Here is a 23,111-nt window from a genome sequence, read left to right as displayed (position 1 = left end):
GGTTGATCAAAATGGTAAAAAATGAGAATTTGAGGTAAAAATAATGAATATTAGAGGAAGGAAATGGAATTTGTTTTAGCAAGAGATGGGTTGACATCAAATTGAAATGAGCTTTATTCAGTTCCAAGTACAAATCATTGCCGGAATCAACTATTGAAATAAATTCAAAGGCATGGAATGAATTTTAATGGGAAAAGGGCAGTTTGAAGAAAGAAAAAGCCAACAATAATCTGTCCCTTGTCAGGTCTGTTAATATTTACAATTCAGAATTTCCACCCTAGCATTGTAATGCGATGAGTAGTTGATGTGAAAACAAAAGCCTCAAACCCCATTCCGCCATGGCATATTGATATAACAAGTTTGGAATGATGGAAACAAGATTTGGATTTTGCCCTTTGAGTGCAAATTGAATGACGTGGAGAGGCAAGCAAGAATAAACCTCCAATCATGACATAGGGCGGAAACTGCCCATTGTCAACTCGGATGTTTTACCTTCCATTTGTGGTCCAATATCAGTTCTATGTTGCTTCTTGCATGGAAATATGAGCATTTCAAGGCATAAATCAGAACTCATTAAAACAAGCCTAATTCAAGTGGATTGTATGATCAACATTTCCATGAAAAAATATGAAAATCTGGCCTTGGACCAAGGAAATTTTATCGTCAAAGTGCATTTTGCCTCCTTATTTTGATGTGAATTCTTGATCAAGTTGGTTTAGTAGAGGGAAAATTTGATCTATATGCTATTTCATATCATGTAAACTTCCGGTTTTCCTTAATTTTATTTATACTTACAATTTTGTGAGTGTAATAATTTTTTTCTCTGGTTTTGCAAGGGAAGGTGAAGAAACTCATGGACAAGAAAAATGATTCTCAAAGTTGGAATTGCAAACTCAAAGAGCAAGATCAAGATGGAGTTCAGAAAAACAAAGAACAAGGAGAAAGAACAAATTTGCAAGCCTGCAAGTAGAGTAAAAATTATCTAAACTTGATTTTCCAGAAATCCAAGTTCACTTCGAAAGATCTAGCTACATGAAAAACTCCACTCCAAGAAGATCAAGGCCAGAGCATCAAAAGAGACATCAAGTGTAGTACAGGCAAGTTGAAAATTTTGGCAAGGAGTAGATCTTCAGAAGATGGAGAAAATTTGAGAAGACAAAGCAATTTGGGAATATGCTATCACAATTGAAGGCTCGAGTGTTTTTTTATTCTGATCAGATCAAATGAAGAGAGCAAAATTATATACTTATGAATTCAATACTCCAAGGTACCCTGGGAAAACCTTCAACTTTGAAGGTGAAAAAACCAGCAATAATGTTCCCTTTTATTATAATCATAATTAATAGAGTCTGATTATAATTGTTAGGAACAATATATAATTGATCTGCAATATATGTTATTGTGTATATTTATATATTTATTGACTGTAAATATAACTTTGATCGATCTCAATATCTATACGTTGAGATAAGTCTCATATATATGTTCTGATGTGATATTATCTTCTGCGATATATATGAGCACGAACTGTCCACAATATCACCGATGAGAATATTGACTTCAGCAATGATATATCTCTTGATAGACTTCTGCAATATGTATATGTTCTCAGTGATTTGGCAATATCAATACTATGATATCCTCAGCAATAACAATATTGTGATATCCACAGCCTTCTGCCCTCAATCTTACACTTGCTGTATTTGACAGTGGTTGTCAAATGATTCATACTTAGCCATATAAGCATCGTACTTTGTCAAGAGTTGTGTCTTTCCAAAGACGTAACCGCTCCATATAACGATTAAAGTATCGATTGACTCAACAAATAATTAAAGTTTGGAGGAATAATTTAATATGGTAATAATTGCCAATGTGTCTTGCTTCAGATTTAAAGACTCCCGACGCTAAACAATCAACACTCCCTCTTAGCTAGGAAGGACCTACTCAGATATCTCAGTTATAAATTAATGTCCACCATGGCTACTTCTAGAGGGTGGCTCCATCATGGTTGATCCCATGAATGGAAATGCAAACAAATAAAATTGTTCATCACGAAATACTCATGTGATGTCATCATCTCATGATGATGGTCACCATAGCTACTCCCAAAGGGTGACTCAACACAAGTGTTTAGTCGCGGACTCATTCACATGACTTCATGGCTACTCCTAGAGGGTAGGCCCATCATGGCTACTCCCATGATTGGAAACATAAATAAGCACAAGTGCCTATCAGGGGAATCACTCAACATCATGCTGTCATATGACATTCAACATAACTACTCCCACACAAGTCCTAAGTTACTCCTAGATGTTTGTGACGAACCACCAAATGTTAGAAGCAATGTTCATATCTTTTTTGAAATTGGAGTTGTTGAAGGTAAATTTTATTTATTTCTTTAATTTTATTTATGTCATGTTCAATATCAATATGTATATAAATTATTAATGTATTATTTACATATTGTTATTAACTTACGATTAATCTAATCCTTGGTTGCTGAAACCCAATTCACAGCTCATACAATTCTTATGATAAAACTTTTGAAGGTCCAAAAGACATTGGGTCAAATGGTTATTTGCAACCCATGGGGTGTATGGAAGGCTTCAAATAAAGAGAGGGCCCAAAAGGTCAAGTCATTGGTCTTGGATGACAATTGGTGGACTTGTGTAGAATATGTATTGGAATTCATTGAGCCTATCATGAATATGTTCCGATTTGCTGATATATTTGCACCTTGTTTGGGGGATGTCTATGTTAGCATGGTAGAGAAAGTAAAAGTGACAATAGAAAAACATGAGAATGAACCTGTAGTAGAATGTGAAACCTATTTAAAAAAGGTGGAATTAATCATTCATCATCGTTGGGAACAGATTACCACACGATTTTACCTCCTTGCATAAGCCCTATCTCCAAGGTATTATAGCAAGAAAGTGCTTTCTATGCCAAGGAGATTACCACCACAATAGAGATTTTGAAGTTGCTAATGCGTACAAGCTGGCATTTACTAGATTCTTCAAGATGAAGAAGTAGAGAAAGAAGTTAGGAAAAAGTTTGGCATATCTGTCTCGAGAAGAAGTCGATACTTCAACATCTATTAATGACCAATTCGACATGGATGTTGTCACATGGTGGTACTTTCATGGTCGAGATTTTGTGTACCTTTAACCTCTTCAAACCAAGATCCTCTCATGAGAAAGTTCTTTTTGGTTTTTTTGTCACTTGTTTACTACAATTTAAGACTTTAGATTCTTTAACTTACTTTGCATTTTTATTTTTCTTGGCTTTTTATCTAGGTTGTGAGTTCTTTTGTCACTGAATGGAATTGGAGTACATACTCCTTTATCCACTTAGTCAAGTGTAACCAGTTGAGTTCAAAAAAAGATGAAGACTAGGTTTATATGCATTCCAATTTAAATCTTCTGCCACATTAGGATCCCCACTACAAGGATGGGGCAGCAAAGTTTTGGTATGTAGCTCTTGAGTCTGCCAACTTGGATGCAACCATTAAGGATCTTACTAAGCTCACTATGGCTTATGATGATAAGGACATCCCTACACATGATGCATCTAGTGTCAATGGAACTGCATTGGGTTTAAATGATCTTGAATATGCAGCAGCTGAAAATGAAAATCCAACAGATGATGATGCTTTTGATAATCCTTTTGATGGTTGATGAATCATGAACTACATTTTGTAATTATAATGATTTTCATTCGAAACGTCAACATAGACATTTATGATATGGCTTATGTGAATATTTTTGAGGTATCAATTGGCATTTAATATTTAACTTTGGCATTGATCAATGATGAAGTATCATACTATCAAATGATTTAATTCTGAATATTTCTTTAATTTTGTTTATACACACACACATGTACTAGATTCTTGTACTTGTATCTGAACTGGTAACTTAGGTGATCTATTTTAGTTTTGCACTTTTCTCACTGATTGCATCCTCTGGTGTCTGGATTTTACCATTTGTCATGTCTAACTTAAGAAAAGATTGAGGATACAGATTGTCTGTCATTTTTATGTTGGCCGAGCATATAGAGATCTGCTATGAGGCTCTTATTGACATATGTGGGAGTTATCAATTTAATTTATAATTCTGTGATATTATTTTATGTATCACTCTTTCTCTTTTATTAATTTGATGGTTTTTATTTGTCAGGGGTGCCTAACACCTTAAACGTGATTTCTGTTTTCCCCTTTCTTGTGGTTGGTGTCATTGGATTTGTCCTTTGTCTTCATGGAAATTACTTTGGAGTAAGGTATGGATATTTTTTTTTGTGCAATCAAATTTCTGTAAATCTCGTACTATCCCCTGGTATGCCTATTGATGGTTGATGTTTTCTGGGTGCTCTTGTATACAGCTTACGAGGAGAAGTGTGGGGTTGGATATTCTTCTATGCTGCAATTATAGCCACTGCTTTTGGATCAGCTCATTACCATCTCAAGCCAGATGATGCTAGGCTAGTATGGGATCGTTTGCCTGTAAGAATTATTGTCTTCATTTGTTTCAATTTCTTTCTTGATGCTTTTTATTGCTTTGTCAATACAAGGTTCCCTAATTAGCCACCCCTTTTCTCTTTGTTTACTTTCATGCTTATTCACCTCTCTCAGAAATTTGTTATGTTGAGCAAGATAAAACATAGATGATGCTGGTAATTTTACCTCTCTCTCTCTCTCTCTCTCTCTCACACACACACACACACACACACACGGGCACACGATATGCATTCAACACTTGATGGTAATGACATGAATTTCAGGGGATTGTGCCGTTAATGTCATTCTTCTGGTAAAATGAGTGCTTTTGCAGGCAACTGTTGCATTGACTTCAGTTATGGTGATATTTATAATTGAAAGAATTGACGAACGGACTGGAACTGCTTTACTCTTTCCCATATTAATGTTGAGTACTGTCAGCATTGCTTACTGGAGGCAAGTAGGTTATCAATTTTTAACTTTTCATCTTAAATGCCTTTTGCTACAAAAGTGATTTCATTGAAAATTTCATTCTGATAATACTGTCATTCTGAATTAAAAAGCCATCTTGATTACTAAATCCATTTAATCATAATATATTTCTCTTTTCTATTTTCTAATTGCAGGTTTTTTGATGATCTCCGACCATATGCATTTGTGCAATTCATTCCTTTTATTGCAATCCCGGCTATGACTGTTCTATTGCCACCAAAGTATACTCATTCTGTGTACTGGTTATGGTCAGCAGGTTTGTAATGCTTGCATAATAAATTTATTAAATGAACACCTGGGTCAGAGTTTCTTAAGATGATAATTTTCTCCTAAAGTTTTCTCTACACATTCAACCAAACAAAACGTTCTCTTCAGCCACCACCAGCTTGATGGTATTCAAATATGTTCATGTCATCGTTCTTTTTTTGTACATTGACAAATCTCTTTTTAACATTAGGTTGAAAAAGAATTAAACTCCACTCTTTGAGAGGTATTTAGCCACTTGAACTTTATATGCAAACCATATTACTCAAAAAATAATTCTGCTGCTCAATGCAACCAGTTCTTATGCAGGATATCCTCCACATGTCTCTACACAGAGCAGGATACCACCCAATTAATTATATTATGTTTTAGTTTAATTCTTAAGACAGAGCTCTTGCACTCAAACTCACTCATAAATTGCGAGTAGCTCGTACATTAGGGTCTAGGACAAGTAATTTACCCTACACGTTCTAAGCTTTTATGCAATTACTCAACTCATCAGATTAATGCCCAAGCATGATGATTGTATTGAGTTATCTAACATATGATTATACATCTGTGGTCAAGTTTCTTCGACCACAATGCCTACACACACGAAAAGCACATGAAGATATGGCATAGATTCATTTGGGCCTCTTCTTGTAGCTTTCAACACGAGGTCTTTTCTATCGGTCCACGTGTTTGAAATGGAAAAAATTATAGGCTATTTTTTGGCTTATAACATTTTTTATTTTGAAAAACAAAAATGCCCTATAGATTCCTTTTTTCTACCATAATGTTAGCCAATTTTTTGTAACTATCCTAATTAACTATATCTTCCAAGTAAGGATTTAATAGTTTAGTACTAATTGTGAACGATATGATTGTAAAAAAATAATAAAATACCTACATATTGAGTAATGCTTCCAAGGGATCTCTTTCTGATTGAAACAAGTAGCGACAGCTTTCTTTTGCAGACTTTAACTGCATTGTGATAGTCAAATGCTTTTAAACTTCACATTCAGCTTTATATTTGAATCAAGAATTAGACTAGACTAATGCCTGTCCCTGATTGGAAAATTCCATTTAAATTATTGATCGTGTAGCTATAGGATGCTCTTGTCGAGGTCAACTGAGTGCACACTTTCTAGAATAGAATCAACAAGTAGCATGGTGACCATCAAGTTGTTTTACAGAATGCTTTCAAACTATCCATTTTGTCACAGAGCATGTGTGTTTATTGTTATCAACCCAAAAGGCCGACCTTTAGGAAATTTCTCCCCACATAACAATGATAATGTTATATTCCATTTTTCATTATCCTAATGCTACATGCCTTTGTATTTCACATATGCATCAGATGCCATTCAGTATTTTTTTTTTGAGGCATTCAGTTTTTTTCGCTTTATGAGGCAATGTTAAATGATGAGGTATAGAGAAGACACATAAACTTGACATGTTCTCAAGTACCTGTTGTTTCTATATTCTTTACCAAATATCTAATTCCCATTGCAATTTATTGTTCGATTTGTGATTTCATTCCACTGCCTTAATCCAATTTCTCATTTATTTTAAGTGGTCCCCTTTCTTAAAATTGTGTCTTTCTATATGAAAATTAGCCTTTTCTTAAAGCTAGCTCTTTCTAGATGAAATGTTGGATTCATTTAACATCATAATAAAATAGGATTTTGTGTTTTCAATGGAATGTTATTTCCTTGTTTTTTCCATGAGACTGAAACATATCTGCTTCTTGTTCGTTATTGTTTGTGTCAAGAATCTACAATATCTTGGTTCAACAGGCTATCTTTGTTTATTGGAAAAGATGTGAAAGCATTTTGGCAATAAAGTGGCTAGAGAGGTAACTTGTTGGCTGGATTCAATCCATTCATAACTCTTCCAGTTAGTGGCAAAACAGCACATAAGGCATAAAACTGTAAGTGATACCTCAGGCTTCTCTTGCTGCTGCAGCACTGCTCCATTTCTCACCATGAGAAAATCTCCTTCAGTGTATGGATCCAACTCCACACTCTTGCCTTTCTCTGAACTTTCTTTGCCTTACTCCTCTGCTGCTCCTTCTGTCAAGGTGATTTTTTTATCAGATTTCCTTGTGTCCTTCTCAGGGCACTTGTAGAAACGATGTCTTTCCTCTCCACAGTTGCAACATTTTTCACTAAAGTTACTGGTTCCTCTACCAACACCAAATCTGCTACCACCTCTCTGTCCACTTCTTTGTTCATCCATAGGCTCTTTGCCCTTGTCAAAGCTTCTTTGACCCCGACCTTCGTTGTTCTTGCCACCTCTACCTCTGTTTGACTGGTTTCTTCCTCCTTGTCTTTCTTGTCTCTTTCTCAACTTCCCCTCGGCCCCAGTGGCCAATTTGTAACACTTCTCCATAGTGTTAAGGACATTCAAACTGATTTCATCTTGGATGTTGACTCTCAGTCCACCCATAAACCTTGTTACCTTCTCTTCCTCCTCATCATGAGCAACTCTGATGGCTAATTGTGAAATTCCTCAGTGAACTTTTACATCCACGTCCTTTTGTCTTAAATTATGCATCTTCTTGTATAACTGGACCTTATAGTCTCTTGGAAGGAACTTTTCCCTCATCTTGCTCCTCATCCTTCGCCATGAAGTGATCTTTGGCAACTTCATCCATCTTTCTGCTTGTAGGCAATCCCACCAAAGCAAAGTATGTCCTTTCAATCTTGACTTTGCAATCTTAACCTTATGATCATCTTTCACATCTTCACAATAAAAAAAACTTCTACGGCACTAAACTAGTCAATCAACTCTCCCTCATTCATCTTCCCATCATACATGGGTATAGCTGACTTACCCTTGTAGTCATTTCCCTTGATGGCTTTAACCAACTTTAACTCTTACCTAGGTGCTCTCTCTTCTCCTTCTCCTTCAACTTCTTCATTATCAGGGTCTTCTTGTCTCATACTTCCTTTCTTTTTGTTCAATTCTCTTCTCATCTTTTACCATTCTGCTCTCAAATTTTTGTTTTCCTCTGCTCGTTGTGTCACAAGCTTCGCAAGTTCAATATTTGTCATTCTAGGAGGCATACCTTGAGCCTCTTCGTCAAATGTATCAAACTCCTTAGACATGTATCTTATCCTCCTTCCCTAAAGATGCTATTGTGCTTTGATACCACTATGATGCAAAGCTGATTAGGGGCTTCTTCACTTCTATGGAAAACTTGTCAAATTTCTTCAAAGGTGCTTATACTCCCTTAGTGCAACAAGCACAACAAATCAGTCAAAGTATACAATACAGTTCTCCAATGTCCCTCAAAGGGTATAAGGGCTTATACTAACCCAACCTGACCAAAAGAACCCACTTGCAAAGTTCCAAGTACTCAACTTATCGACAAACCCCAAATGCTGTCCTACTAGGCCTAGAAGGCAATTAGGCTTCCAGGGACTGTAATCTCAACTTTTCTCCAAACTTTTCAAAAAGACTTCTAAAACAAATCACATATTTGAGCACCCATTTGACTATTCTTTAACATATTAGAAACTCCCTATTGCTTGTTTTGGATCATCACAGCTCACTGACCAACTGTGACTGTTTTAAGAGCTTAAATACCCCACTTTTGCAAAGCAACCCACACCAAAACTTGACACCCAATCTTGTAATCTTGTACAGAAGGTTAATTTGACTCCAATCAGGGAAATAACTAATCAATTTGGATCTACATGCTTCCTATACCCAAAAGCCCCAAGTCACCCTACAAAACACTAAAAAACCTTAGGGCTTTCTCAATGTTGCTCTTCCAAGCAATATTTCTACCAACCAATGGTGGATTGACCTTCCCCTTGACATATGGAAACACATTCCACCTTAAAATATAGCCCTCCTTTGGCTAGAACTCAGAACTCCTACTGCAATACCCATGCACCAAGCTTAGTGTTCCTTCAAACACCCATAGTTTGTTAGAATTAGATAATACTGGGGGGAGGCGGGTGGTGAATCAGTATTCTACAAACTTTTGTCCACAACTGAATATTGTTAATTACTTTATAACATGCATATGAAAGTAAACCAACAATGTTGAATAATAAATAAATCCATACACAAAGAGAACTCATAAGACGATATATTGTTAACTAGGGAAACCCTGGCCAAGGGAAAACCCCAGTGGTGATGGTACCCACAAAATGATCCACTAAACAAAAGAATATTGACCCTATTAGGAGTCTATGAAATACATATAGTGTCTCGGTCCTTGTTAGAGGACTAGGTCCTATTAAAAGCCTCAATCTTGTTAGGTGTTACTTCAACCTTGTTAGGAGTTGGTATTACAAAATGTATGCAAGAAGATCCCCTTGCCCAAACATGCAATTATACAATAGAGTGCCTTTATACAAAAGAGATAGATACAAAAACCTCTTTATTGTGAGTGTTGTACTTCGCATATCTCTTACCTTATATCAGAATTTGCTTCACATAGCCTTCACATAAGTTCGCATATCGCATACATAGTTCGCATTCACACACAATTTCGCAAATTATGATTTCTTACTTATACCTTTCCTTTTTACAAAACTCTGTCCAGTCGGCCTTAACGCTTTCACACATTTGGCTAAATTCAAAATTAGCTCATGCTAACTTAGGGTTAACATCTAGGATCTCGTCCCTAATTAGTTAAGCAATTACTTTGTTCCCAAAATAATTCCTCAACCCATAATTATCACTTTACTGCCATGCTCTATTTACTGCCTTTACTGGTAAATCTGATATATCTGATGTTGTACTGATCATACCGTATTGCGCACTTAGCCACGTCATCGGGACACTCTGTACTACCTGTCCTTAACTGCACATGTGCCAAATGTCATTATGTTATCTGTACACAATGAAATTGTTCCTGTGCTGATAGCAAAATTGTCTTATACTAGGACAATTTTCTGTTTCTGACTATAGGGTCTTCCTCTGCACATTTTGCCATCTCATCCTGAGATATATGCTGCCATAAATGACAACTCCAACTTATCCTACTTAGCCATATTGCCAACATACTTATGGTGATCACCGACTTCAACCTTTTTTGCAAAAGCTATGTTAGTTTCACATAATACATGCTATGCCGTGATCATTCCATGAGAAACAGATTTGTACATTCATGGAATGATCATTACCCTGTGTAGAAATTGAGGACTAGTAAAGAAAAGAGCAATTTCCCAAACCCTGTCAGCAACTTAGTGGAGAAATACAAAAGCTAATGTCCTTAGATCACGTACATGGCTTTTATAGAGGTCTATTGATGTTCTCCAATCATTAGAAATGCATGAAGTATTTAATCAATCAATCTATCAATGAAGAAATTTGCAAACAAGTTATTTTATTGCCTTCCACAGTCTCTGTCACAACCTTACACCATGATTGCCCCATGCCTTGACCAGGCTATATAGAGTGCATCTTTAACTGTATCAAATGATCCAAAGTCAGTTCCCTTCATTACAAACTCATTAAAGGCCTTAAATCAAGTTTCCCTCCAAAAGTAAACTAAATGTTAGAATTCAAAAATTTGAATTTCTAACTCCTATTTAATTGCTCTATTTTCTTTCTAATTTATCAAACTTGTATCTAATTTCATCCTAGGATCTAATTAATATATTTAGGGCCTTTCTAGTCCATTTAAATCCCTTGGGCACTATTGGTCCCCTGTACAAGCAATTAGGTCCTAAGGTCCTTATCGGGACCTTTAAGACTTTTGACCTTTACATTGACTTGATCATTACAAATGGCTATAACTCACCTCAAAACGTTCCAATTGATCTTTATTGATGTTCTTCCACCTTCCAAGGTGTCTTGTGCCTTCATGTGACTAGGTGCTTGCTTAGGAGCCCCTGCACAACCACCCCCTTCACAATTCTGATCCCTCTCCATTGTTCATCCCTCTTGTATTTAGAAATTTATCTTCCCAACACCTCAGCCAGAATGATAAATAGGAACAGTCATAAAGGGACACCTTGTTGTAGTCCTTTTGTGGATACAAAGAAACCCTGGGGGCTACCATTAACAAGGACTGAAAAGCAAAGAGTGCAAATACAACTTTCAACCCATTTAATCCATTCAGGACTAAAAGCAAATTTGTGCAAGACCTTCATGAGAAATTCTCTATTAACCTCTTTGTAGGCTTTCCTATTGTCCAATTTAATCATCATTTTTTTTAGTCTAGCAGATTTAACAGTGTGAATTTCCTCATGGGGCAGAATAACACCCTCATAAATGGATCTGTTTGGAGAGAAGCCAGTCTGTTTTAGGGAGATAATGCAAGCCAAGAACTATTTCAGCCAGTTAGCAATAACTTTTGAGATGACTTTATTCATGGTATTGTGTAAGGAAATGGGGTGGTAATCATCCCAAGACAACCTATCCTCCTTGGGAATAAGTGCAATAAAGGTATTGTTAAAATCCTTAAACATGAAGTCCCCTGTTCGCAATTCTTCAACAACCTTCACTAAATCCTGCCCAAGTATGTGCCAAAACTTTGTAAAAAAGATAGTTGAGAAGTCGTCCGAGCCTGGTGCTTTCTCACTACCCATCACAATGTCTGCATTGCTCACTTCCACATTATTGATTGGGCATATAGCCTCTAGCTCTGAGCATCATTAATCAACCTAAGAATTACCTCCAATATACTAGAATCTGTCCCATTCCCATCCTGAGTATTGTTGAAAATATTTGAAATGTCATCTATGTTGGTAGTTCTTACCCCATTGTCTTTGGTGATAGAAATAATTCTATTGAAGACCTTTTGATCTTCACCATATAATGAAAAAACTTCATATTCCTATCCCCAGCAGCAAGCCAGATCTCACGAGATTTCTGTCGCCAAAAAGCTTATTCTCTAGCAAGGATTTCAGCATATTGTTTGTTTAGAGAAGATTCTAGGAGAAATTCCCGTTCACCCAATATTTAAGCAATGACTGAGGATTGCAGCACCGCCAATTCATTTTCCAGATTAAACTATTCATTGAAAATATTTTGAAAGGACTCACGGTACCAGATTTTTAATTGATCTTTGACAAATTGAAGCTTCTTATAATACATGAAGACCTTATTATCCTGTTTGATACTGATAGACTTCCACAACAAGTCAATGAGACCTTCCAAATCTTTGTGTCTAAGCCACATAGATTCAAACTTAAAAGAGGCCCGTTCTGGATCAGCATCATCATGTATATATAAGCAGATCGGATAATGATTAGAGCCTGAAATAGGAAGAATTTCAGCCTGACAAACCCAATCCCAAGCCCCCGAATCACGTGCTAAGAGGAATCTGTCTAGCTTTTCAGCTATATTGAGAAATCCCGGCCTTCTATTTGTCCAGGTGAACTGTTAATTCCTAAGGATTTGTTTTATGAGTCCATTAATACTGCAGAAATTAGCAAAATCCTGTTGCCTCTGTCCCGCCCAACCCTTACCACCTTTCTTTTCCACTAGGCATAAAATAGCATTAAAGTCTCCACCTAAAATAAAGAGTTCTTCCTCATAATTTGCAATAATCTCTTAAAGGGCCTGCCACACTAATCTTTTCAAACTCAGATTCATAGGCCCATAAACATTGATGATGTTTATCCTTGCCAGAAATTGATTCTAAGTCATTTGTAGCCACTGCTAGGATCTATCTTGACCTATAACAGTAGTCACAACTGAACTATCATTCCACATGACACCTAAACCAACCGCTGCTCCAGTTGCCTCTGAGAAACAACATTTCCACTTCCGAAATCTGCAAGTAAATTTCTCTACATCCTCATTCTTGAGCTTTGTAAAAAACTACATCTAGCCTTGTTTGATTAAAACATCTCTTGATCAAGAGAACTTTGTCAGGGACATTGCAGTCCCTGACATTTCCCAAAAGGTGTCTCACTGCCCTCATGAAAGGGCATAACCCTTTCCTAATATTAAAAGCTTGGCTTGGTTTGTTGTGCTGCCAGTTTGACTTGAGTAGATTTTGGTCCTCTTTTCTTTGTCCCCCCATATTTGGTTTTGAAATGAAGGCAGGAGTTTGTTCAACTGTTCTTACCTCCATGATGTCCGGAATTTCTAACAGACCCAAAATATCTCTGTCATCAATTTCTTCCAAGAAAGCTTGCTGTCCTTGACCCCCTCTAAGAAAGATTCCAGATTTCTGATTGGGGAGATTGGAATATCTTTAAAGGGTAGATTGACATCTTCTTTACCTTTGTGACTACCTATTCTCCCACTAAGATTCTACCCTCTACAACCAACCTCGTTTGGATTCATCTCTGTAAAGTGCTTGCAACACAGCTATTCATATCAATCACCATTTCTGCCTCCATCTGCGCTGTCATAGAAAAATATTTGAACAGGTCAACATTATTTCCATTAACCGGATCCCTATCAACAAACTGCACTCCCTCAGCTGGATGCTTTATCTCCATATTCCCAATGCCATCCATTCCATTATAGTCCCTATTAACCTCGTCCCTTAATGGTAGCCTCCCATACTCTTAAGGAGACACAGCTGTTAAAAATTGTAGCTATCTCCTCAACTGATTTACACCACAATTGTTTACTAAAGCCCTGAAACGAAATGTCATCTTGGGTTGGGATCATCACATCAAGGGAATGAAACACCAATCGTTCCTTTAAAATCTGGGAGGAGATCACTAGTATTTCATCTACTGTGGAGCCCCTCTCCAAACCATTGCCTTTTCCCTGTTTGTCTGGCTGCTCAGGGGCTTCATCTGAAGTATGGTTCAACGCCACCTCGATTGCTTGTTTCCATGTGCCTTTCCCTGATCTTAGTTCCATCATTGACGGGAGAGAACAAAGCTTCTGTGGTTTCACCATCAGTCTGATATAGACTGAAAGATCATCATGGTTAACAACCTCCTCATGATGCATGTACCCACCCAGCTTATCCCTTATAACTTTCAGTGTTTCAGTATTGCATATTCCTGTGGTAAATTAGGTAGTTTGAGATAGGTAAGGGTTTCATTCAACAACGTTGTTAGTGGATTAAAGTTCAGAGACCAGTCCAAAACGCTAAATCCACATCCATCCACACAAAATGGTCTCTGTTAAGAGCCCACTCTTTGTCTACCGCTGCTACACATATGACAAGATGGACACCATTTGCCAGGGGCTTGAGCTGACACCCCTGCCTGAGAGATTTTTCACACCACTGTTTCAGTTTAGGGTAAGCTGGCCATACTCCCCCCCATTTAACTATGAATGCATGGTCCTTGAGCAAACTAACAGACTCAATCCAATGTCTGTTTTCTATTGTCAGTAATGTAACTGTTGAATGCTCAAAGCACGGACTTACTGATGTGCCAGGTTTAGCAATTTTCTCTATTGGCTTGGGTCTCCAAAACTTGTGCTCTATTTGCTTGAAATCAAAGCCTCTATCAATCTTCAGCCTGCTGTAGTCTTTCTGTCTGGAGCCCTTTCCGTTTTCATCAAACCATTTCTTCTCCACATGGGTTTTCTCTGCTGGGACCAATCCGGCCTGTCGCTTCCAGCTGTCTGTAGATTCTTCCTAAAAAAATGCTTGTTTTGGTTTACCAGCAACTGATGGAGCTTCCTGATAAACAATCATTGAAAGCCTGCTCGCCCACTGTATCTATGTTCCTCATGTTGACGAAAGTTTTAACATCTGGTCTGAAACTTCTGATTCTGGGCTGGATTTTGCCTGTGCTCCATCGCTGCCCTGTGAGCCAAGTATTTTTAATTGTCAATGTTTGGCATCAAAGTTAAGTAATGCGCTCAAGTTACAGAAGTTAACAAGTGAATGGGAACCAATTGGGGTCAGCTCAGGAGCCACTCAAAAAGATCAATGAAGTAGGGAGAGCTGCCTGATCTGATGCAATTGATTCATGGGCTTTGCATATTTAAGCACATTGATTCCAAGTCACATTTTGATGGGACTCCAAACTCCAGCGATGATTTTGAAATTCTTCGTTTGGCCTTTCTGTGTCTGAGATGTGATAAACCCTGAATGCTAACAGGGTTTATGATTTCGTGGGTTTTGTTCATCACATTTTTCAATATGTATCTAATTAAGTTATAAATATATATACTAATTTGTATTCATATTTGAGGACTCAAACCCATACTCATTCTATGTGAACTAGCAATTTGTTTGTATTTGTTTGTTTAAAGTCAATTTACCTCGTTCAAAATGTGTAGCCTTTGAACATCACATTCAATCTGCTAATTGAAGAAAATTTCAATAACAAATTGGCAGGATTTTATCTTTTAGCTGAAATTGAAGAAGCGGCAGATAGAAAGCTTTACAAATGGACTAATTACATCATTAGTGGTCACACATTGAAACACTTGAGTGCAGCAATGGTTCCAATCTTACTAACACTGATGCTTTCTCGTAGAAGTATCAAAATTGAAAGGTAAAACATTATATTGTAAAGCTACAACGTAGGATTTTGTTTGCATGTAGACACGTAATAAGAAGAATGTGTGTGAAGTTATCTTTTTTTCTTTATTTTCAAATAATAATATGACTAACTAAATACTTATTAAAAGTAAGCCATGAAAGTTTGTGTTAGTCTCATGAGAGAGAGCACTCAGAGGGATTGAGGTTTCTCAGGTGTGTTGTATATTTGCATCTAGTTCACATGGTTTGAATAAGAGTGATCATAAAATGATTGGTCTCCGTTAAAACATTTCTAGCTCAAAATTATAGCTACTCTAATTTCAGAGCAAATGCTTTGTAAACTTTTGTATAGTGGTTCTTTAGAATAATACTATTTAATTTGATTGGAACTCAACTTTATTGCACATTGCTTACTCTGTTTGTACAAATATATAATGTAATATCCAGATTGTTGACAACTAAACAAGCACTAGTTTGTATTAAGAGAAAACTAATGGTGCAAGGTAATAACTATTGTTTAACTGATAGTTACACGATGACAATAGTAGAGTTGTTATTTTTAGATATTAAGTGAAAATGATGATTCTGCCCAAAGGTAATGCCTTTTGCTAGCTAAAGGCACAACAAAGGAGCTATACAAGGTAACACTTATTCAGTCACACTGGATGATACATTTAGAAATCAAGACACAAAAGGAAGTACTTAAAAGAGAGAATAAATGAAAGTAGAAAAGGTACCATCTCATAAATTTAAAAAAATGTATAAATCAATATATACAATAGAGACAGAGTAAAAAAATATTTTAGGATTAGGACATAGGGTAGTTAAAAAAACTGGACTGCTAGGTTTCATGTTAACTTTAAAGTTCAAAATTTAAAACCCTAATGGCTAGGGTTTGACCATTATGTCAAAGTTAAACATTATAGTTAACTATATAACTATAAGGATTATAACTGAAAACTTTTGATTTACCAAATGCTAACTCTAACTAGATGAAGTTTTAAACTCTAATAGACAAAAAAATGACCTTATGGGTCTTTTTTTCTTGTTTTTGATCGGTAAGAGGCCGAGGCCAAGGTTAATTATTATTATCTATTATGATTAATTATTTCAATTATTAGTTAATCTTGAGTAGATTCAAACCCAAGACCTCTCAATTAAGAGGCTCACAATTCACCATTGTGTTGTAGGCTCTTGCCTGACCTTATGGGTCTTACCTCTTGTATGTACAGTCTGATTATCAGGAGGAGAATGGAAAAATGGAAAAGCAATCCCTGACATCTACCCTACTACGTTGATGGCCTTAGTATCCCATTCCCCTTAGATCTAGAACAATCTGATTTTGGAGTGAAAAGTTGAAAAAACGAGGTGTAAATGAAAAACCCAGGATTTTATAGGCAAAGGGGACAGGTTTTTTGAAAAATTCGATGTCATTGAATAACAATCATTTTTCCCTAACAAAATTTGGACTCATTGAAAAACTGGCTCACCAGTTCAAACTAGCACTATGCTAGTCCTAGGGTGTGCTTAACTGAGTGCTTTTTCCTGGCTAGTGCTACTATGATTCATACAAATTTCAGCTAGCTATATAATGGTAGGTCGATGCATGAAGGCACTAACACTAAAAAAATAAAATGCAAGCTACATATTCTACATACAAGCTACACAATCCAATGCTACATGACAAGTATTAATAAGTCAAAGGGACAAGACAAGATGCATTTTTCACTTTTTAGTCTCACCAAAAACATAACTTGAAGGTCCAATTGAAGGTGATATCAACAAGTAGAACCTTCTGAAAGAAAAGAGGCTTTAGCAGCCCCCTAATAATAGCTTCTAATAGTGAAAGAGGTTCTTGCAACTGGATTAACCTTTGGCATTACAAGGGACGAGCAATCAGAAATAACAATTGAACTTTTGGACTTTAACCACATGTAGTATCACAATCATTGCTCCTTGATTCTTCACTTAGAGATGTTTAACACTGTTGCTCTACACATTACTGGATGTTGGGGCAAGGTCAAGCCAAAGACAAACCTTTGCTCCGTATATAGAAAATAGCATATAAAGTCTGATCTTTTTATCAAGGAAAAAGCATACTCTTATTGACATGGGATAGAGAGAAGCTTTTTGTTTTTCCCAATATCAGATTGTTTCTTTTCATGAAGGAACAATCAAGAGGCATTCTCATCTCTGTGAACCAACATTCTGTCAAAAAGATAGGAAAGTTACATGATGTATCCACCCAAACACTTATGCTCTGTGTGGATTCAAACAATAACATGATCACTCTAAGCTGCTGCCCTTCTGCTTAAGCTTTCAAGCCTGTAGCCTCAATGGGATGCATAAAAAACATAAAGCAATTTATTAGAAACCAATCATTGAAGACAGCACAGTTGAAATTGATTTAATTGATCATTAATTGCTATCTGCAATGCTAAAGAGGTTATAACAATGTCCAAACAATAGGACTTACTTATGAACCAAACAACAAATCAATTTCTGAATACTCCACACTTTGTGCTTATGCTTCTGTATACCAAAACTTGTATGGTCTATGTATGTGTGCCAATGAATTGAGGTGAAGCGTGATGATGCCATCAGGGGAACCCAAGGTCCAACCCTGTTGCCTTGAAAATGGTCACTTAATCAATATGCCCTGATCCTACACTAAAACTTATGAAGGGTGCTTCCCTTAATACCATTAACCATAACAGAAACAAAGAAACAACAACTAATGCGAGAACAAAATATGGACTTTTTATTTGCGCCACAAATACGGAATTACAGAATTCACATGTACAATATGCTAACCCGCATGGGCGCCTTCATTACAGTAATCTGCAAGACTAAGTTGCGAACTACCACCCAGAGCTGTCCCAGACAATGTTCGAGCCTTTCTTAAATAGGCAATTTTATACCGTCTGAGAAGGTTCTACACATGGAAACTTAATATCTAGGTCTGATAGACCCTAACAATACATATACTTGTTCAAATACATCTTTGACAATTATTTTAAATATTTTGGATAGCCCAACTTTGGAAGGTCATAACACTCAAACCGTTTCTCCAATTGGCTATTATAACCACTTTTCGGAAACACCAGCTCATGATCTACAGGCGTGGAACCGCTGTAGCACCCTTACGTCAAGTTTTTGGAGCTCATTTGGGTACTCTAAGGCCTCCAACAGTGAGTCTAAAGATTTTTTTTCAAAAATTTCCATCGAAAATCTGCAATAACTTCTCTAATACTTGAGCTGGAGCAATGTGATTTTTATGGCAGGCTTATAATTTTAAAATGAACCTTCATGTAGAAAATGAGAACATTCTAAGTTCGTATGAGAAACTTACTAAAAATAGCATGTTCTTATAAATAGTAACCACACTGTCTACTAGTCCTTATTAAAATAGAAAAGATCAAAAACAAAAATATTTTTGGGTAATGCAAGATTGCTCTTACACTTAGGATGCTCTTGCATTAGACACCTAGGGTAATTTGAGAAGTGACTCTGTCATGTCTCAGGTGTTCAGAGGAAAATCAAGACGGTTAACCTCCTCCCTTGCTAGCCATGATGAATCCTCTACTAGCCTCCCTTTCCATTTGACTTGGTATTCCTCATAAGTTTTGTTTCTTGTTCTTTTGCCAACACGATTGTCCAATATCTCCTCAATCTCTTTTGTAGCCGAACTAGCCACTGGAATACTCCATTGTGCTTCTACAACTTCATCTTCATCACCTCCTTCATAATACTCTGTCAAATCTGAACTGTTAAATACTGGTGAAATATTCAATTCAACAGGCAACTCCACTTCATAAGCATTTCCAGAATTATGCCTTTTCACTTTCTTGCATGATTAAAACTTCTTCATCTTCAGCTTATTATATGTACTCACTAGAAAACTCTCCTTTCTCAAATGAACCATGACTTCATCTCCAATTTGAAATTCCTTATACCTCCTTTTCACATCTGCCTTAGCTTTGTACTATGTATTCATCTTTATGATGTGCTTCCTCACCTCCTCATGGATGTTCTTCAAATGTTTAGCAAAATTTTCTGGTTCAACACTACTTATCTCTCATTTATCCAGCTGTCGCAATTCAGAAGCATTTATGGGATTACTCCCATATACAATCTGGAATGGTGATTTACCAGTACTCCTGTTTACGGAATTATTATATGCAAATTTTTCCTTTGGTAAAATCATATTCCATCCTTTTGGCGTGTCTCCAACCAAACATCTCAGCATGTTTCCCAAATTGCGATTCACAACTTCTGTCTGTCCATCAGTTTGTGGATGATGCAATGAACTGAACTTCAACTCCCTCTTCATTTTCTTCCACAATGTATGCTAGAAATACCCAACAAATTTGGTATCTCGATCTGAAACTATACTCTTTGGCGGACCATGTAGTCTCACCACTTCTTTGAAAGACAATTTTTCTACATGAACAACATCACTGGTCTTCTTGCAAGGAATAAAATGTGCCATCTTTGAAAACCTGTCAACCACCACAAAAGTAGAATCATGCCCATGCTGCATCCTTGGTAATCCAAGAACAAAATCCATGCTGACATCCTCCCACAACTTCTCTGGTACAAATAATGGCGGATACAACCTTGCATTCTGCTTCACTCCTTTCGTTATCTAACATACTTTGCAACTTTGTACACACTTCTTCACATCTTGTTGCAACTGTGGCCAATAATAATTCTCAACAACCAAAGCTATGGTTTTATCTTTGCCAAAATGTCTAGCCAATCCTCCACTATGCTTCTCCTTGATGAGATTCTCACAGTAATATTCTTGGAATGCACAATTGGCTTCCTTTGAATAACATGCTATCTTGGAAATCCAACCACTTTGTCCTATCAAGTGTAATAGATTCTGTATAAGCCTTCCACGGTACACTAAAATCAGGATCATGTTGATACAAAGTACCAAGTTCCTTGAACCCAACCACCTCTATCTGCATTTCTGTTAGCAAAAGTTGTTTTCTACTAAGAGCATCTGCAACTTTGTTAGATTTACGACTCCTGTGTTTCAAAACAAATGTATAACTCTACAAAACTCAACCCACTTTGAATGCCTTTGGTTCAATTTTTACCTTGACTATTTAAATATTGCAAAGCTTGATGATCAATATACAAAACAAACTCTTTAGGCAGAAGATAGTATCTTCACTTCTTTAACGCTTGAACTATAGCATAAAATTCCTAATCTTAAACAAAATATTTTCTTTTTGCATCATTCAATTTCTCACTAAATTAAGCAACAGGTCTGCCTTCTTGGCTCATAACAACTCCTATTGTAGTAATAGTCTACTTGAAACACTTTGTTAAAATCAGAAGTGCTAAAACAGGCTGTTCAGTAACTTTCTGTTTTAACAAATTAAAAGTTTTATCTGCTCCTATAGTCCACTTAAATTCTTTCCTATCCCCTCTCATTGTTTTAGTCAAGGGTCCACAAATATTGCTAAAACCTCTTATGAATTTTCTGTAAAAACTAGCTAGTCCATGAAAAGATCTTCCCTCTATTGCACTCCTTGGAGTAGGCCATTCAAGGATAGCCTTCACTTTCTCTGGATCCATTTTTCAGACCTTCTATTGAGACTACGAATCCCAGTTACACCAACTCCTTTACAAAACTGTACTTCTTCAGATTTATCAACAACTTTTCTTACCTCAACTTATCAAACACCTTGCAAATGTTGATCAAATTCTCCTCCAATGTCTTACTAAAGATCAAAATATCATCTAGGTAAACAATGACAAACTTACCCAAAAACTCCTTCAGTACCTCATTCATGAGCCTCATGAAAGTGCTCGGTGCATTGGTTAGCCCAAAAGGCATGACTAACCACTCGTACAGTCCTTCTTTTGTCTTGAAAGTAGTCTTCCACTCATCTCCTTCTCTGATACGAATTTGATGGTACCCACTCATCAGATCTATCTTTGTGAAATACACAACTCCACTCAAATAGTCCATAATATCATCCATCCTTGGTAATGGAAATTTGTACTTTATTGTGATCTTGTTGATAGCGCGAGAGTCTATGCACATCCTCCATTTTCCATTCTTCTTTGGTGCTAATACGGCTGGTACAACACATAGACGCAGACTCTCCTAAATCAACCCCGTCTGCAACAACTCATGAACTTGTTTGTTCAACTCTTCACTTTTTGCTGGTGTCATTTTTTGCACTGCCTTGTTTGGCAAATTGGCTCCTTGAACCAAATCCATCTGGTGACTGATCTTCCTCATTGGGGGCAATCCATCAGGTACATTATCAGATACAATATCAGAAAACTCTCCCAATATATCTGCAACTTCTGTAGGTACCTCCTCGACTTCTTTACTATCTTTAGGAATTATAGCAAGACACATATGTTTACGCTTCATACCTTTGAGAAACTCTTTTTCATCAACAAAACATATTCTAGCAGCACTACATACCTTTTCTTCTGTCTCCTTCAATGGCTTTAACTTATGTTTCGCTCCATCCTTGGTCAAAGTGTAGATATTTGCTCGCCCATCGTGTACAACATGCCTATCAAATTGCCACAGCCTACCCAACAACATATGACATATGTCCATAGGTATGATATCACATAGTACCTCATCCTGGTAGCTTCCAATCTTGAACTTCACTGAGCACTGCTCATTGACCATGACCTTGTGGTCATCTTGCACCCAAGCAATACGGTATGGACGCTGGTGTTTTTGTCTCTTCAGCTTCAACTTTGTAACCATCATTTCTGACACCAGATTGTTAGTACTTCCACCATCAATGATCACATCACAACACTTATCTTCACATCTGTACCTTGTGCGAAACAAGCTCCTTTGATCAGGTTCATTCTCACCACTCAGTAGGACTCTTTAGTTAACTAGGACTTCTCCTCTTTAATCATCTTCAAAATGTGAGGAAGTGACATCTTAATCAACATGTGCAACTTTGGCCTAGCCTTCTGTTCTTCAATCTGTCCTTCCTTGCCGTTGGGAACATTCAAATGCTCTATGCCCTTCTTCTCCGTAGTGAAAACATTTCCCGTGGAAGCCTACTCTTCCAGATCCTTGTCCTCTGCCTCTTCCTCTCTGATCTCTATTGTTCTGATCATGGAAACGATTGGAATTGTTTCCCCTAGTTTTGATTGCTACTTCCAGCCTCATCCTTGTTCTTCTAATCACCATTAGGGTTGCCATAAGATCATCTGTCAGACCTTCTTCCGCGACCTCTTCCACTATTCTTGTTGTCAAACTTCTTGCTTAGTTTCTCCTTAACCCTTAGGGCAAATTGGTATGCCTCCTCAATACTGTTCATTTGAACCAGATTCAGCTCGTCTTGAATACTTGGCCTTAATCCATTAAGATAATGGGCCACTTTCTCCTTATTAGCTTCTGCATAGTCGGTTCTAATGAGAACTCGGTAGAACTCTTTGGTATAGTCTTGAACAAATTATCTCGCTTGCTTCAACCCTTGCAGTTTCTTCAACAAA

At 36.9% G+C, this 23,111-nt stretch overlaps 1 protein-coding gene across 5 annotated transcripts in view; it reads left to right on the top strand.

Moving 5' to 3' along the window:
• LOC149576990 (uncharacterized) overlaps positions 1-23,111 on the top strand; it is an 85,385-nt gene that overhangs the window by 34,554 nt on the left and 27,720 nt on the right. For 2 of the 5 annotated variants that reach the window (XM_089821536.1, XM_089821527.1), the window contains exons 2-7: positions 842-1,296; positions 4,179-4,278; positions 4,381-4,501; positions 4,830-4,951; positions 5,122-5,243; positions 15,465-15,624. In XM_089821536.1, coding sequence (XP_089677662.1) covers positions 1,224-1,296; positions 4,179-4,278; positions 4,381-4,501; positions 4,830-4,951; positions 5,122-5,243; positions 15,465-15,624 — 698 coding nt within the window. In that variant the 5' untranslated portion in view covers positions 842-1,223. The remainder of the gene's footprint in view (positions 1-841; positions 1,297-4,178; positions 4,279-4,380; positions 4,502-4,829; positions 4,952-5,121; positions 5,244-15,464; positions 15,625-23,111) is intronic. The other 3 variants (XM_089821518.1, XM_089821513.1, XM_089821544.1) reach the window with 2 other exon arrangements.

Source organism: Cupressus sempervirens, chromosome 1 (assembly GCF_028749045.1).
Source record: "Cupressus sempervirens isolate cs-2001-9-10 chromosome 1, ASM2874904v1, whole genome shotgun sequence".
NCBI classification, from domain to species: Eukaryota; Viridiplantae; Streptophyta; class Pinopsida; order Cupressales; family Cupressaceae; genus Cupressus; species Cupressus sempervirens.
This window is presented reverse-complemented; position numbering and strand designations above follow the sequence as displayed.